The sequence below is a fragment of the Equus caballus genome, chromosome 2 (genome assembly GCF_041296265.1).
Source record: "Equus caballus isolate H_3958 breed thoroughbred chromosome 2, TB-T2T, whole genome shotgun sequence".
Taxonomy (NCBI): Eukaryota; Metazoa; Chordata; class Mammalia; order Perissodactyla; family Equidae; genus Equus; species Equus caballus.
The window spans coordinates 2923750-2940277 of record NC_091685.1 but is presented as its reverse complement, the minus strand read 5'-3'; the positions used below and the strand labels follow the sequence as shown (position 1 = coordinate 2940277).

General features: G+C 40.8%; 1 protein-coding gene across 1 annotated transcript in view; it reads left to right on the top strand.

Annotated features, from left to right (window-relative positions):
* Window positions 1-16528, top strand: part of C8A (complement C8 alpha chain) — a 67036-nt gene that overhangs the window by 15426 nt on the left and 35082 nt on the right. Inside the window, exons 3-4 of the mRNA XM_014737497.3 lie at window positions 12562-12706; window positions 13705-13852. Coding sequence (XP_014592983.3) covers window positions 12562-12706; window positions 13705-13852 — 293 coding nt within the window. The remainder of the gene's footprint in view (window positions 1-12561; window positions 12707-13704; window positions 13853-16528) is intronic.

Genomic DNA, 16528 nt, shown 5'->3' with positions numbered 1-16528 from the left:
AATCAAAACAGGGAGGGAGTTGGAGGAGGGCAAAAGGAGTAAATGGGTATATATGTATGGTGATGAGTGGAAACTAGACTTTTGGTGGTGAACATCATGCAGGCTATACAGAAGCTGAAATATAATGATGTACACCTGAAATTTACAAAATGTTATAAACTATGTGGCCTCAATAAAATAAATTTTTAAAAAAGACATAGGGTAGCTGAATGGATTAAAAAACCCAAAAACAAGACCTATATATATGCTGCCTACAGGAGACTCACTTCAGATCTAAACATACACACACTGAAAGAAAAGGGATGGAAAAAGATATTCCATGTAAATGGAAATGAGAAAGGGAAGGTAGCAATACTTTAATCAGACAAAATAGACTTTAAAACAAAGACTATAATAAGTGACAAAGGGATTACCTAATGATAAAGGAGTAATTCCAACAAAAGGATATAACACTTATAATTGTCTATGCACCCAACATAGGAAAACCTAAATACATAAAGCAAATATTAACAGATGTAAAGGGAGAAATTGACAGTAATATAATAATAGTAGGGGACTTAAACATCACACTTACATCAATGGATAGATCATCCAGACAGAAAATAAGAAAACATTGGCCTTAAATGACACATTAGACCAGATGGACTTAATACTTATACACAGAACCTTCTATTGAAAATAGCAGAATACACATTCTTTTCAAGTGCACATGGAACATTCTCCAGGATAGATCACACATTAGGCCACAAAACAAGTCTCAATAAATTTAAGAAGATTAAAGTCATATCAAACATCTTTTATGATCTCAAAGGTATGAAATTAGAAATCAATTACAAGAAGAAAACTGGAAAAAACAGGAACACAGGGAAGCTAAACAACATGCTACTAAACAGCCAATGGGTCAATGAATAAATCAAAGAGGAAATAAAAAAAATACCTTGAGATAAATGAAAATGGAGACACAATGTTTCAAAATCTATGGGATGCAGGAAAAGCAGTTCCAAGAGGAAAGTTCATAGCAATACAGGCCTACCTTAAGCAACAAGAAAAATCTCAAATAAACACTTTAACCTTACACCTAAAAGAAATAGAAAACTAAGAGCAAACAAAGCCCAAAGTTAGTGGAAGGAAGAAATAATAAAGACCAGAGTGGAAATAAATGAAATAGAGACTAAAAAAAAAAAAAAAGTAGAAAAGATCAATGAAACCAAGAGCTGGTTCTTTGAAAAGAAAAAATTGATAAATCTTTAGCAGAGGGCCCAAACAAATAAAATCAGAAATGAAAGAGAAGTTACAACTGACACCACAAAAATGCAAAAGATCATAAGAAATTATCATGAACAATTATACGCCAACAAATTTGACAACCTAGAGGAAATGGATAAATTCCTAGAAATGTACAATCTGCCAAGACTGAATCAGGAAGAAATAGAAAATCTGAACAGATAAATTACTAGTAATGAAATTGAATCAGTAGTCAAAGAACTCCCAACAAACAAAAGTCCAGGACAGTTGGGTTTATAGGGAAATTCTACCAAATATTTAAGGGAGTGTTAGGGGTGGTCCAGTGGCATAGTGGTTAAATTCACATGCTCTGCTTTGGTGGCCCAGGGTTTACTTGTTCAGATCCTGGACACGGACCTAGGCACCACTTATTGAGCCATGTTTTGCTAGGCATCCCACATATAAAATAGAGGAAGATGGGCACAGATGTTAGCTCTGGGCCTCTCTTTCTCAGCAAAAAGAGAAAGATTGGCAGTGGTTGTTAGCTCAGGGCTAAACTTCCTCAAAAAAAAATTAAATTAAATTAAAAATTAAAAAATAAATAAATAAAAGAGAGTTAATACCCATCCTTCTCAAACTATTCCAGATAATTGAAGAGGAAGGAAAACTTCCAAACTCATTCTATAAGGCCAACATTATCCTGGTACCAAAACCAGACAGACACTACAAAAAAAAAAAATTACAGGCCAATATCCCTGATGAATATAAATGTAAAAATCCTCAACAAAACTTAGCAAACCAAATTGAACAATACGTTAAAAGGATCATACACCATGATCAAGTGGGATTTATTCCAGGGGTGGAAGGATGGTTCAACATCCACAAATCAATCAATGTGACACCCCACATTAACAAAATGAAGAATAAAAATCATATGATCATCTCAATAGATGCAGAGAAAACATCTGACAAAATTCAACATCCATTTATGATAAAAACTCTCAACAAAGTGGGTAGAGAGGGAATATACCCCAACATAATAAAGGCCATATATGATAAGCCCAGAGCTAACTTCATATTCAACTGTGAAAAGCTGAAAGCTTTTCTAAGATTAGGAATGAGACAAGGATGTTCACTCTCACCGCTTTTATTCCACATAGTATTGGAAGTCCTAGACAGAGCAATCAGACAAGAAAAGAAATAAAGAAATAAAAGGCATCCAAATTGGAAAGGAAGAAGTAAAACTGTCACTATTTGTAGATGACATGATACCGTGTATAGAAAACCCCCCAAACACCAAAAAACTATTAGAACTAATAAATGAATTCAGTAAAGTTGCAGGGTACAAAATCATATACAGAAATCTCTTGTGTTTCTTTACACTAATAACGAGCTATCAGTAAGACGAATTAAGAAAACAATCCTATTTACAATTACATCAAAAAGAATAAAATACCTAGGAATAAATTTAACCAAGGAGGTGAAAGACCTGCACTCTGACAACGATAAGATGTTAATGAAAGAAATTGAAGCTGACACAAATAAATGGAAAGATATTCCATGCTTATGATTTGGAAGAATTAATATTGTTAAAATGTTCATACTACCCAAAGCAATCTAGAGATTCAATGCCATCCTTATCAAAATACCAATGGCATTTTTTACAGAACTAGAACAAAAATCTTAAAATTTGCATGGAACCACAAAAGACCCTGAATAGCCAAAGCAATCTTGAGAAAGAAGAACAAAGATGGAGGCAGCACGGTCCCTGATTTCAAACTATACTACAAAGCTATAGTAATCGATACAGTATGGTACTGGCACAAAAACAGACACATAGATCAATGGAACAGCATAGAGAGCTCAGAAATAAACCCACACTTATATGGTCAAGTAATCTACAACAAAAGAAGCAAGAATATGCAATGGGGAAAAGACAATCTCTTCAAAAAATGATGTTGGGAAAATTGGACAGCTACATGCAAAAGAATGAAACTAGACCACTTTCTTATACCACATAGAAAAATAAACTCAAAATGGATTAAAGACTTAAATATAAGACCTGAAACCATAAAACACCTAGATGACATAGGCAGCAAATTCTTTGGCATCATTCTTGGCAATATTCTTTTTGGATCTATCTCCTCAGTCAAGGGCAAAAAAAGCAAAAATAAACAAATGGACTACATCAAACTAAAAAGCTTTTGCACAGCAAAGGGAACCATCCACAAAATGAAAAGACAACCTACCTAATGGGAGAAGATGCTCACAAATTATATATCTGGTAAGGGGTTAATATCCAAAATATATAAAGAGCTCATACAACTCAATATTAAAAAACCAAACGTTTGATTAAAAAGTGAGCAGGCGACCTGAATAGACATTTTTCCAAAGAATATATACATATGGCCAACAAGTACCTGAAAAGAAGCTCAACATGACTAATCACCAGGGAAAAGCAAATCAGAATCACAATGAGCTATCATCTCACACCTGTTAGAATGGCTGTTATCAAAAAGACAGCAAATAACAAGTGTTGGCGAGGATGTGGAGAAAAGGGAGCCCTTGTGCACTGTTGGTGGGAATGTAAATTGGCACAGTGACTGCAGAAAACAGTATGGAATCTCCTTAAAAATTAAAAATAGAGGGGTCAGCTTCGTGGTGTAGTGGTTGGATTTGTGTGCTCCAGGGTTCACGGGTTCAGATCCTGGACATGGACCCACACACTGCTCATCAAGCCATACTGTGGCAGCATCCTACATATAAAAATGGAGGAAGATTGGCACAGATGTTAGCTCAGGGCCAATTTTCCTCAAGCAAAAGGAGGAATATTGGGAACAGATGTTGGCTCAGGGCCAATCTTTCTCACGCACACACACACACACACGAAAATTAAAAATAGAACTACCATATGATCCAGCAATTCCACTTCTGGGTATTTATACCAAAAAAACCCTAAAACACTATTTTGAAAAGATATATGCACCCCTGTGTTCACTGCAGCATTATTTACAGTAGCCAAGATATGGAAGCAACCTAAGTGTCCATCGATAGAGGAATGGATAAAGAAGATATGGGACATATATACAATGGAATATTAGTCAGCTACAAAAAAAAAAAAAAGAAATCTTGCCATTCGCAACAACATGGATGGACCTAGAGGGTATTATGCTAAGTGAAATAAGTCAGACAGAGACAAATATTGTATGATCTCACTCATATGTGGAACCTAAAAACCAAAACGAACAAACAAGACAAAGCAGAACCAAACTCAGAGATACAGAGAATAAACTGGTGGTTGCCAGAGGGGAAGATGGTGGGGGACAGGCAAAATAGATGAAGAGGATTAAGAGGTACATTATAAAACAAGTCAGTCATGGGGATGCAATGTAGAGCATAGGGAATATAGTCAATAATATCGTAATAACTTTGCGTTGACAGATGCTTACTAGGCTCAAACCATGGTGATCATTTCATATTGTATATAAATATCAAGTCACTATGTTGTACATCTGAAACTAACATAATACGGTATGTCAACTATACTTCAATGAAAATAAGTAAATAAATAAACAAAATTAAAATTCTGACATTTTTCACAATCACTGGCTTGTGGTGGTAAAAATCAGACTAATCTCTGGTTTATTATTGTTTAAAAATCTCTTCCAACGACACATGCCTTTATTGGATGGATCAGGGTGGGATGCATCCAGCGTCCCACCTGCCCCACTTGGTACACGGCTGCCCGAACCTTGTCTATTGGCACATTACTGTCAAGTCTAAGTGTTTAAGCCCCAATTCTGTACTTTAGGTCCTGGCTTTGCATCTTATTTGCTGTGTTACTTTGGGCATATTTTTTATCCTGTCCGTGCTCTGATTCCTTATCTATAAACGGGAGTAGTAATAGTACTTGCATCCTAGAGCTTTTGTGAATATTAAATGAGTAATGCATGCAAAGTGTTTTTCATAGCATCTGGCACAGAGCAAGTGTTGAATAAGTGTTAGCTGTTTTTATTGTTACTATCTGTGTCCTCCTCTCCAATCCCACTCCCATGCCTTGACTCAAACCCAGCTCTTCTCTCACCTGAGCTCTTGCAGAGTCGCCTGATGTCCTCCTGCCTGCAGACCCACTCCTCAGTCAGGTGTGGAGCGACCCTGTGCACGTTTGATAAGTTGTTCCAAGTCACACAGAGCTCAAAATCATCACAGATGGAAACGCAGTTTGGGCCTAGTTTATTCAACTTCAAAGCCTGAAATTGGTTATTTTACCTCTCCTATCTCTGAGATATGCCAAGAAATCCTAGACTACCCCTGTTTAAGAATATCTGCCACCAAAACCTCCTTTTCCTCTGATATCTGTACTAGCTCTCTGAGTCTGCTGTAACAAATTGCCACCAACCGACTAGCTTAAAACAGCAGAGATTTACCCTCTCACAGCGCTGGGGGCCAGAAGTCTGAGAGCAAGGTGCTGGCAGGGCCACGCTCCCTCTGGAGGCTCCAGGGGAGAGTCTGTTCTAGGCCCCTTCCGGCTTCCGGTGGCTGTTGACAATCCCTGACTTGTGGCCGCATCACTGGAATCTCTGCCTCTGTGGCCACCTGGCCTCCTCCTGTTCTCTGAGTCTCCTTTGTGTGTCTGTGCTAAATCCCCCTCTACCTTCTTACAAGGACACTGTGATGGCACTTAGGGCCCACCTGGATAATCCGGAGTAATCTCATCTCAAAAACTTTAATCATATCTGCAAAGACCCTTTTCCAAATAAGGTAACACTTATAACTTTCAAGGATTAGGACTTGATTTCTTTGCATGGCCGTTACTCAACCTATCATACATTCTAGACTACATTTTTCTCATGTGTTGCAGTTTCTATAGCAGACAGCACAGGTGAATGACTTACAGTTTAAATCAGAATTGAAGTATTTCCTCAATGACTCAAAAAAAGTCTTTAAAGTAATCCTTAAAGTAATTAAATTCTGTTAATTACTTAAATGAAAGACCACCCTAGTTTCTTTTTATTAATATGTTTCTTCCTCTCAAAATTATCCAAACAAAGATGTGCATTTTGGGACAGACACATTATCTGCTAGCTAGAAATAAAATTATGTCTTAATGATACCAACCACAGGCAAGAGACAGAGAAGTCCCTAAGGGCGTGTCTGCACCAATCTTTCTGCAACACAGTGTCTTCTCTATTTGATAACAACCTAGAAAATAGGGAGCTGGTGGGAGCAAACCCCATGGCTGCACCATCATTCCAAGTGCAGTCATGTGTCACATAACAATACTTCAGTCAACGATGGACCGCATACATGACAGTGGCCTCTTAGGATCAGTACCATAAAGCCTAGGCGTGCAGTAGGCTACATCATCTAGGTTTGTGTAAGTACACTCATGACGTTCACACAATGCCGAAAACACCTAATGGCACATTTATCAGAATGTATCACCATCATTAAGTGGCACGTGACCGTACAGAAACCACAGGAAGGATGATAATGGCATTACTAGTTACCATTTATTAAATAATTTCTATATACCAGGCACTGTTTTATTTATTTATTTTTATTGCAGTAACATTGGTTCATAACATTATATAAATTTCAGGTGTACATCACTGTGTTTTAATTTCTGGTAGATTACATCACGTTCACCATCCAAAGACTGCTTACAATCCATCACCACACGCATGTGCCTGATCACCCCTTTCACCCTCCCTTCCTCCTCCCCCCTTCCCCTCTGGTAACCAGCAATCCAATCTCAGTCTCTGTTTGTTGTTGTTTTTATCTTCTACTTATGACTGAGATTATCCGGTATTTGACTTTCTTCCTCTGACTTATATTGCTTTGCATAATACCCTCGAGGTCCATCCATGTTGTCACAAATGGTCAGATTTAATCATTTCTTATGGCTGAGTAGTATTCCATTGTGTATATATACCACATCTTCTTTATTGATTCATCCTTTGTTGGGCACCTAGGTTGCTTCCGAGTCTTGGCTATTGTGAATAATGCTGTGATGAACGTAGGGGTGCATATATCTTTAGGCATTTGTGTTTTCATGTTCTTTGGATAGGTACCCAGCAGTGGAATAGCTGGATCATATGGTAGTTCTATTCTTAATTTTCTGAGGAAACTCCATACTGTTTTCCACAGTGGCTGCACCAGTTTGCACTCCCACCAGCAGTGAATGAGAGTTCCCTTCTCTCCACATCCTCTCCAACACTTGTTATTTCCTTTCTTGTTAATTATAGCCATTCTGATGGGTTCAAAGTGATATCTCATTGTAGTTTTGATTTGCATTTCCCTGATAGTTAGTGATGTTGAACATCCTTTCATGTGCCTGTTGGCCATCCATGTATCTTCTTTGGAGAAATGTCTGCTCAGATCTTTTGCCCATTTTTTAATTGGGTTGTTAGATGTTTTTGTTGTTGAGATGTCTGAGTTCTTTATATATTTTGGATATTAACCCCTTATCAACTATATGGTTTGCAAATGTCTTCTCCCAATTGTTAGGTTGTCTTTTCGTCTTGTTGACAGTTTTCTTTGCTGTGCAGAAGATTTTTAGCTTGATGTAGTCCCATTTGTTTATTTTCATTATTGTTTCCCTTGCCCAGTCAGACATAATACTTGAAAACATGCTGCTAAGACTGATGTCAAAAAGCGTACTATGTTTTCTTCTAGAAGTTTCATAGTTTCAGGTCTTATATTCAAGTCTTTAATCCATTTTGAGTAAATTTTTGTGTATGGTGTAAGATACTTTCATTCTTTTGCATGTGGCTGTCCACTTTTCCCAACACCATTTATTGAAGAGACATTCCTTTCTCCATTGTATGCTCTTGGCTCCCTTGTCAAATATTAGCTGTTCATAGATGTGTGGGTTTGTTTCTGGGCTCTCAGTTCTGTTCCATGAATCTGTGTGTCTGTTTTTGTGCCAGTACCATGCTGTTTTGGTCACTATAGCTTTGTAGTATATTTTGAAATCAGGGAGTGTGATATCTCCAGCTTTGTTCTGTTTTCTCAGGGTTCCTTTGGCTATTTGGGGTCTTTTGTTGTTCCATATAAATTTTAGGATTCTTTTTCTATTTATGTGAAAAATGTTGCTGGAATTTTGATAGGGATTGCATTCAATCTGTAGATTGCTTTAGGAAGTATGGACATTTTAGCTATGTTAATTCTTCCGATCCAAGGGCGTGGAATATCTTTCCATTTCTTTGTATCTTCTTCTATTGCTTTCAACAATGTTTTATAGATTTCAGTGCACAGATCTTTCACTTCTTTGGTTAAGTTTATTCTTAGGTATTTTATTCTTTTTGCTGCAATTGTAAATTGGGTTTTATTCTTAATTTCTCTTTCTGCTACTTCATTGTTAGTGTATGGAAATGCAGCTGAGTTTTGTATGTTGATTTTGTATCCTGAAACTTTACCATATTCAGTTATTATTTCTAAAAGTTTTTTGGTGGGTCCTTTAGAGTTTTCTATATCTAAAATCATGTCGTCTGCAAATAGTGACAGTTTCACTTTTTCTTTTCCAATTTGGATCTCTTTTATTTCTTTTTCTTGCCTGATTGTTCTGGCCAGGACTTCCCATATAATGTTAAATAAGAGTGGTGAAAGTGGGCATCATTGTCCGGTTCCTGTTCTTAGAGGGATAGCTTTCAGTTTTTCTCCATTGAGAATGATATTAGCTGTGGGTTTGTCATATATGGCTTTTATTATGTTGAGGTACATTCTTTCTGTACCTATTTTATTCAGAGTTTGTTAAATCATAAATGGATGCTGTATCTTGCTAAATGCTTTCTCTGCATCTATTGGGATGATCATGTGATTTTTATTCTTCATTTTGTTAATGTGGTGTATCACATTGATTGATTTACAGATGTTGAATCATCCCTGCGTCTCTGGAATAAATCCCACTTGATCATGGTGTATAATTTTTTTAATGTATTATTGTATTCAATTTGCTAGTATTTTGTTGAGGATTTTTGCATCGATGTTCATCAGTGATAATGGCCTGGAATTTTCTTTTTCTGTATTGTCCTTGTCTGGTTTTGGTATCAGGATAATGTTGGCTTCATAGAATGAGTTAGGAAGCCTCCCCTCCTCTTCAATGTTTTGGAAGAGTTTGATAAGGATAGGTATTAAGTCCTCTTTGAATGTTTGGTAGAATTCACCAGGGAAGCCATCTGGTCCTGGACTTTTATTTTTTGGGAGGTTTTTGATTGCTGTTTCAATCTCCTTACTGGTGATTGGCCTATTCAAATTCTCTATTTCTTCTTGACTCATTTTGGAAGGTTGTATGATTCTAAGAATTTATCCATTTATTCTAGATTATCCAATTTGTTGGCGTATAGCTTTTCGTAGTATTCTCTTATAATCTTTTGTATTTCTGATGTATCCATTGTAATTTCTCCTCTTTCATTTCTGATTTTATTTATCTGAGCCTTCTCTCTTTTTTTCTTGGTGAGTCTAGCTAAAGGTTGTTAATTTTGTGTATCTTTTCAAAGAACCAGCTTTTGGTTTCATTGATTTTTTTTCTATTGTTTTTTAATTCTCTACTTCATTTATTTCTGCTCTGATTTTTATTATTTCCTCCCAGGCACTGTTTTAATGCTTTAAATAAATTGTCTTATTTGACTTTCACAGCCAAATGTAAGTGATAGATACCATTGTCCCCTTTGGTTAGTTCCCATTAAGAAAGAGGCAGAGCCTAGATTTAAAACTTGGTCATTCTGATTCCAAAATGCCCATGTGCCTGATCACTTCACTCTCTGATGCCTCACCCAGAACTATATGGAGAGTAATAAGTAATATTAATGGTCACCTAATCCAATTCCCACTCAGTCAAAAATCCTCTGGAGTAGCCCAACAGCTGGCCACAAGAATAACGATGTCGTCGATAATTAGTATTATTGAGTACCTACCAGGAACCAGGCAAAATACTGATTTCTTTGCATGCATTATCGCTAATCTTCACAACACTCTCAGATATATCTCATTTTACAGATGATAAAACTGAGAGTCAGAGACGTTAAGTAACTTACCTAGCGACACATATACAGTAAGTGGCAGAACTGGAATTCCAATCCAGCTTAAAATGGGATTCATAAGAGTACTTGACCTAAGCTTGTGAGGATTAAAAGAGATAAAGACTGTGAAGTGCTTGGTCAATGGTAAGCACTCAAAAAATAGTAGCTACCATCACTGTTATCCTCACATTGGTAACGGCAGGTCTTAAAATTCTGATGAACCTATTAAAGAGTCGGGAAGAGACTTGGCTCTACATTGGAATGCTGAGCACTGTGTTTTATTTACTTCATAGTGGGGCAAGATGTGGGTAGAAAATTAAAATATCCTCATCTTCCCAAATTGATCAGTAATTATAATCTCTTCCCGCAGTTTACAAATCTCTTATCAGTGTTCTCAACTGAAAGGCGAGGCAGGTGAATAGGCGGGTTTCTTCACCTCTTTTTGCTACCTCTGTCTCTTTGCTAATGAGCAGTTAGGCTGACAGAAGTGGGCCAGTGGAGAGGGGGGCGAAGCTGCATTGCTTCACAACTCCTGGACTTGCCCCACTGCAATGCCTTGGAAAAGGCTGCGCCAATAAGGATAATGAGGTGGAAACTACTTCTGTTTATTGAGCACCAGCGATATGCCAGGCACAGGACTAGGTGCTTCCTAGTACATTCTCTCATTCAGTTCTCACAAAACCCTTTCAAGAGAAGGTGTCCTCACACCTATTTTACATATTAGAAAATGGAGGCTCAGAAAAGGTAAGTGACTTGCTCATGGTCAGTTGGTAAGTGAATCTGGGATCTGGACCCAACTCGGTCTAAATTCTCAGACCAATGCTCTTTCATCTAGAGGATACAGGTGAAAGAATCATTAGGCATGGTAATTAGTGAGGTCAACTAGGTCAGCCACCTCATTTTACAGATTGATAAACTGAGGCACAGAGTACTAGGCACTGATACTCTACACAGCGAGTAAGAAATAGATTCAAGTCAGGAACTCATTTCTCTTGCTGCTCAAATCATCACCTTCTTACTTACTTACAACAGTCTTGAAGGAGGACTGTGGGCTGAGCCAAGGTAAGATGCAGCCAAAAATACGGCACCGCACTTTCCCTTGTTAGACATTCTGTATGGAGTTCTCCGTCAGCATGTTTTGTATTGTTAGATATTTTATGTTCTGAACTGGACTCTAAACTTCTGGAAGGAAGGGATGGGACCTCATATTTCTTGTGTTTCTCTGAATGGCCTACTGTTCAGCTTCCTCTTTCTGCACTAGGGCCTGACACTGTACACCCTGTAGAAAGCAGTATTGTGAAACCATAGAGCTCCAAGATTGGGATGCATTTTTATTCTTTCTGTCCTTCCTTCAACAAGCATTTATTCATCTGCAGTCAAAGCTGGGTCAGACAATGTTTTCACAGCTCTCTTTCTGTCTCTCGGATCAGCTCTTTCAATACAGTAGGCAAGGTGACCACTTGATGCCCGCAGTTCCTAGCAACTTCAATAAAAAGAAACTGTCTTTTCCAGTAGTTCCGAAGGCAAATCCCCAAGGAAGACTATGATTGCGTGAGGTGGAGTCGTGAACCAGTCCCTGAATTAGTCATTGCAAATTGGCAGACATGGTGTCCTGGGTGGCCAGCCTGGTTCTTACTCCCACATCCCCGTGACTTAGGTGTTGCGGTCAGCCCCAACTGAACCCTGAGCTATGTCACAAGGAAACAGGGGATGCCATGACCAGAAGAAATGCTGCAAAGGAACAGTGACAAATATCTTCTAAAAGTGCCTTCTGTGTCCCTGACCTTAGATCAAGCACATGAAGCCAAATAAGACATGGGCTCCCTTTAGCAGCCCTGCCCCCATATGCAAATTGCTCCTAAACTAGTGGGAAAGGTAAACAAATAAGCGGATAATCGATCACAACCTTATATGACAAGAGCCAGGAAAGACGGAAGCACAGGGAACTGCAGAATACATTGCTGAGTTAGGGAAGGCCTTCAGAGGTGGTAAACTATGAATCGTGAAAGATGAATAGGTACTAACTGGTTGAAGAAGAGGGAACAGAGGTCCTTCCTAGCAAGTAGGAAGACCCCAGAAATCTGTTGTCTAAACCTTTCACTTGATGCTCGGAGGCCCTATTTAACATTCCAGCTGGTGATCGTGCCGCCTCTGGTTGAACACCACCGTTGATGAACAAATCCCCTAAAAAGACAGCTCTTTAGGCAGCTCTCAATCACTAGACAGCTATTCCTTATGTTGAGCTGGGATCTGCCTGCACAAATCCTGGTTGATTGATAGACAATGAATGTGTCTGGTTCAAAATCTGATTTAGTACCGATACCGGAGCCTCCTGCAGCCAAACAAGTATGGGGGCACCATCTGCAGTGGCGACGTCTGGGATCAAGCCAGCTGTCACAGTCCTGCATCTTGTCTACAGCAAGCACAGTGTGGACAGGATTTCCAGTGCAAGGAGACAGGTGAGTAGCATTCCGGCAGGACAAGTGCTGTGCTTGTCAAACTTAATGTGCAAAACAGTTATCCAGGAACTTGTGAAAATGCAGACTCCTGAGCCCTTCCCCTAGAAGCTGTCATTCTGTAGGTTTGGGATGGGGCCCAGGAATCTGGATTTTATGTCAAGCCACCAACCTAAGTAATTTTGATGCAAATTTTTAGGAACATCTGTTGATTCACTTAAAAATGGTACAATTCACTCATTCATCCATTCATTGAATAATGGCACATATTATGTACCAGGCAGTGTGCTACCTGCTGGTTACATAGAGATGAAAAAATATGCCTGACATCAAGGTACTCCTAGTCTGGCTGGGAAAGAGACCTACAAGGAGTCGATGACAATATTGTGTGATAGCCAGTGTAACGGACTATCATATGGTCCATGTGATACAACCGTGGTCCAGTTGGACTCTCTGGCAGGGGGCACCCAAAGCTGCTTTGGGGTGTCAGAGCAGGCTTCAAAATGGTACTTGAGCTGAGACTTAGAAAATAACAAAGAGTTTTCCAGGAGAAAGAATGTGCAAAAGCATTGGGCTTTAGGGACTGGCAACCAGTGCAGGATAATTGCAGGTCAGGGCCTTGCGAAGAGAGGCAGGGGATGGGCCAGGAAGGTAAGCAGGGACCGGTCTGTGGCATTTGGAAGAAGGGAAATGGGGAGCCAATGGAGGATACAGAACTGGGGGATGACATGACTAGATTGGCATTTTAGAAAGATCACTGGGCTGCGGTGTGGAGGATGGATTTTAGAGGGGATCCTGGGGCAGGCCCTTAGCTGAGGGGCTGCGGGTGGGAGACACTGAGGCTGGAAGGAGGGCAGAGGCAGTGAGGAATGGAACAGGACGGAGAGGATTGAAGGGCTATTTCAGAGGTGGACCGGACTTGGTAACTACGGATGTGGGTCGTGAGCAAGAGCGAGGAGTCCCAGAGGCTCTTGAAGCATTCACAGCCTCTCCTCTCTCAGGTCGCTGCCTGAAACGCCACCTCGTGTGTAATGGAGACAGGGACTGCCTTGATGGCTCTGATGAGGATGACTGTGAAGATGTCAGGGCCATTGAAGATGACTGCAGCCAGTACGACCCGATTCCAGGATCAGAGAGGGCGGCCTTGGGGTGAGTCTCTGCCTTCTGGCTGCTCAGGGCCAAGGAACGATCTCTCTTCAAACGTGAATATTAGTTTTGGGGACAGAAGAGGGTCTTTTTGGAGGATTCCACTGGAGTGCCTCCTGTGAGGCAGCTCTCACGGTCCCCCTAAGGTGGTGTCTTAGTCTGTTTGGGCTGCTAGAACAAAATATGACTGACTGAGTGGCTTATAAACAACAGAAATTTATTTCTCACAGTTCTGGAGGCTGGAAGCCCAAGATCAGGGTGGCAGCACGGTCAGGTGAGGGCTCTCTTTTTGGGTTGCAGACTTCTCATTGTACCCTTACGGGTGGAAGGGGCACTGTAGGGTCTCTTTTGCAAGAGCACTAATCCCATTCATGAGAGCTCCACCCTCATGACCTAAGCACCTCCCAAAGGCCCCACCTCCTAATTCATCCCATGGCCGGTAGGGTTTCAAAATTTGAATTTTGGGGGGACACAGACATGTGGTCCACAACGGGTGGCTTGCCCAGTCCCGCCTATGTAACGCAGCTCATGCTTTCCCCTCCATGTCTCTACCTGAGGGTCCTCCTCTGCTTTCACCCCTTACCACTCTACTGCTCACTCCTTTCACCCCAATTCCATTCCCAAGGCCCACTTAAAAAAGCCACGTCTTCCATGCAGCCTTCCCTGATGTCCCCCAAAGATAGCTCTTCTCTGACCCAAGCACACTTTCCGGTAGCCCTGTTCACATTCTGCTTTGCACTGTAGTTGCTGGTATAACCAGGGCTACAGGGCTAATGTGCGACCCAGTACAAAGAAAATGGGCTTTGGCGTGAGATGGAGAGGGGCTTGAATCTACGCTCTGCCATTACTTACTTACACCTCCCAGGCCACAGTGTCCTTATCTGTTGAGATTCAACCAGCCTTGATTCTAACTTCTCTTCATCGTATACATTAGGTTCAGGTTCAGTTCCTTGACCCTCTTTTCTTCTTAGACTTAATAAAGTTAGTTCCTTCTTTCTGGAATGTCATTCCCCATGTTTCTAACCTGGTTAACGCCTTACATAGTGTTACGGGCTGAACTGTGTCCCCCTAAAATTCACATGTTGAAGCCATAACCCTCAGTGCGACCATATTTGGAGAAATGGCCTTTCGGGAAGTAATTAAGGCTAAAGTCATTAGGGTGGGGCCTAATTAGATAGGACTGATGTCCTTATAAGAAGAGAAAGGGACACCAGAGCTCTCTCATCATGTGCACAGAGAAGAGGCCATGTGAGGACACAGGGAGAAGGCATCTGTTTGCAAGCCAACAAGAGAGCTCTCACCAGAACCCAACCCTGACAACACCCTGATCCTAGACCTCCAACCTCCAGAACTGGGGGAAAATCAATAGCTCTTCTTTGAGTCACCCAGTCTGTGGTATTTTGTTGTAACGGCTCAAGCTGAGTAAGACACGTAGGCATTGCCTTCTCTAGGCTCTCTTCTTGACGCCCTCCTCCCTTCCTAGACACTGTCTAGGCTGGCTTCGTCCCCTCCCATTGATCCCAGAGTCCCTTGTGTGTCCTGCCCTCCCAGTGCTTCTCCAAAAGGGCTGGGACATCCGTTGGAGTGTCGGTCTGCCCAGGCTAAGAGCTCCTTGTCATCTCTGCTTCCCCAGCACCCAGCACAGGGCCGAGCTCCTAGAGACAGTTGGTGTTGTTACTTCCCTGCCACTTTGTCTTTGCTCTGGGTCTTGTCCCCTAACTTGAACGCAAACTCTTTGAGGGGAGAGGCTGCTTCTGATTCATCTTTTCCATCTCCTCTGCCTCTTCAGAGCTTTTTCTATAAAAGCCTCTCACTGAAGATTGGTTGAATTGAAACAAATCAATATGACCAGCTAGCTCTTTACAGATGAGGAAATGGGGAGAGTAGCAATAACCACGTAGTCACCAAGCCCTGCTGCAGCCCACTCAGGTCGGGCGTGGGCTCTGGGAAATGCAGCTCTCGTTCATCATTTCAGGGCTCGGAGATCACAGCCCACCCACCAGATAGGATAGAAGCCTGTAAGTGCTGGTGGACACGCATAGGGAGAGTTGACCCAATCCTGTTGTCTTGCCCACTGATAGTGCTGCTGTTGGTGTGCTAGGGCTGCCATAACAGAGGGCCACAGACCGCGTGGCTTAAGCAATGGAAATTTATTTTCTCGTAGTCTGCAGGCTAGAAGTCTGAGCCCAAGGTGTCAGCAGGTTTGTTCCTTCTGAGGCTTCTCTCCTTGGCTTGTAGAGGGCCATCCTCTCCCTGTGTCACCACCTGGTCTTTCCTCTGTGTGTGTCTGTGTCCTTATTTCCTCTTTTTTAAGGACACTAGCCATATTGGATTTGGGACCTCCCGCATCCCCTCGTTTTTACTTAATTACACCTTTGAAGACCCCATCTCCAAGTGCAGTCCAATCTGGAAGTTTTGGTGTCAGGACTTCAACATATGAATGTTGAAGGGATATGATTCAGACCCAACACCAATAAAAGGGGATTCTTGTCGATTTTCAAAGTGACTGTGAGATGAACAGAGTAGAAGCATGAAATATGGAGGTGTCGACTTCAAAAATAATTCCCTCCTTTTTGGCAAAAAGATTGCAGACCATGACCTTCCTGTCATGTGACTCAGTCAGGAGCCTTTCAAATACACATCCTGAATCGTGTACTTTGCCCACACTGAACACTGAAA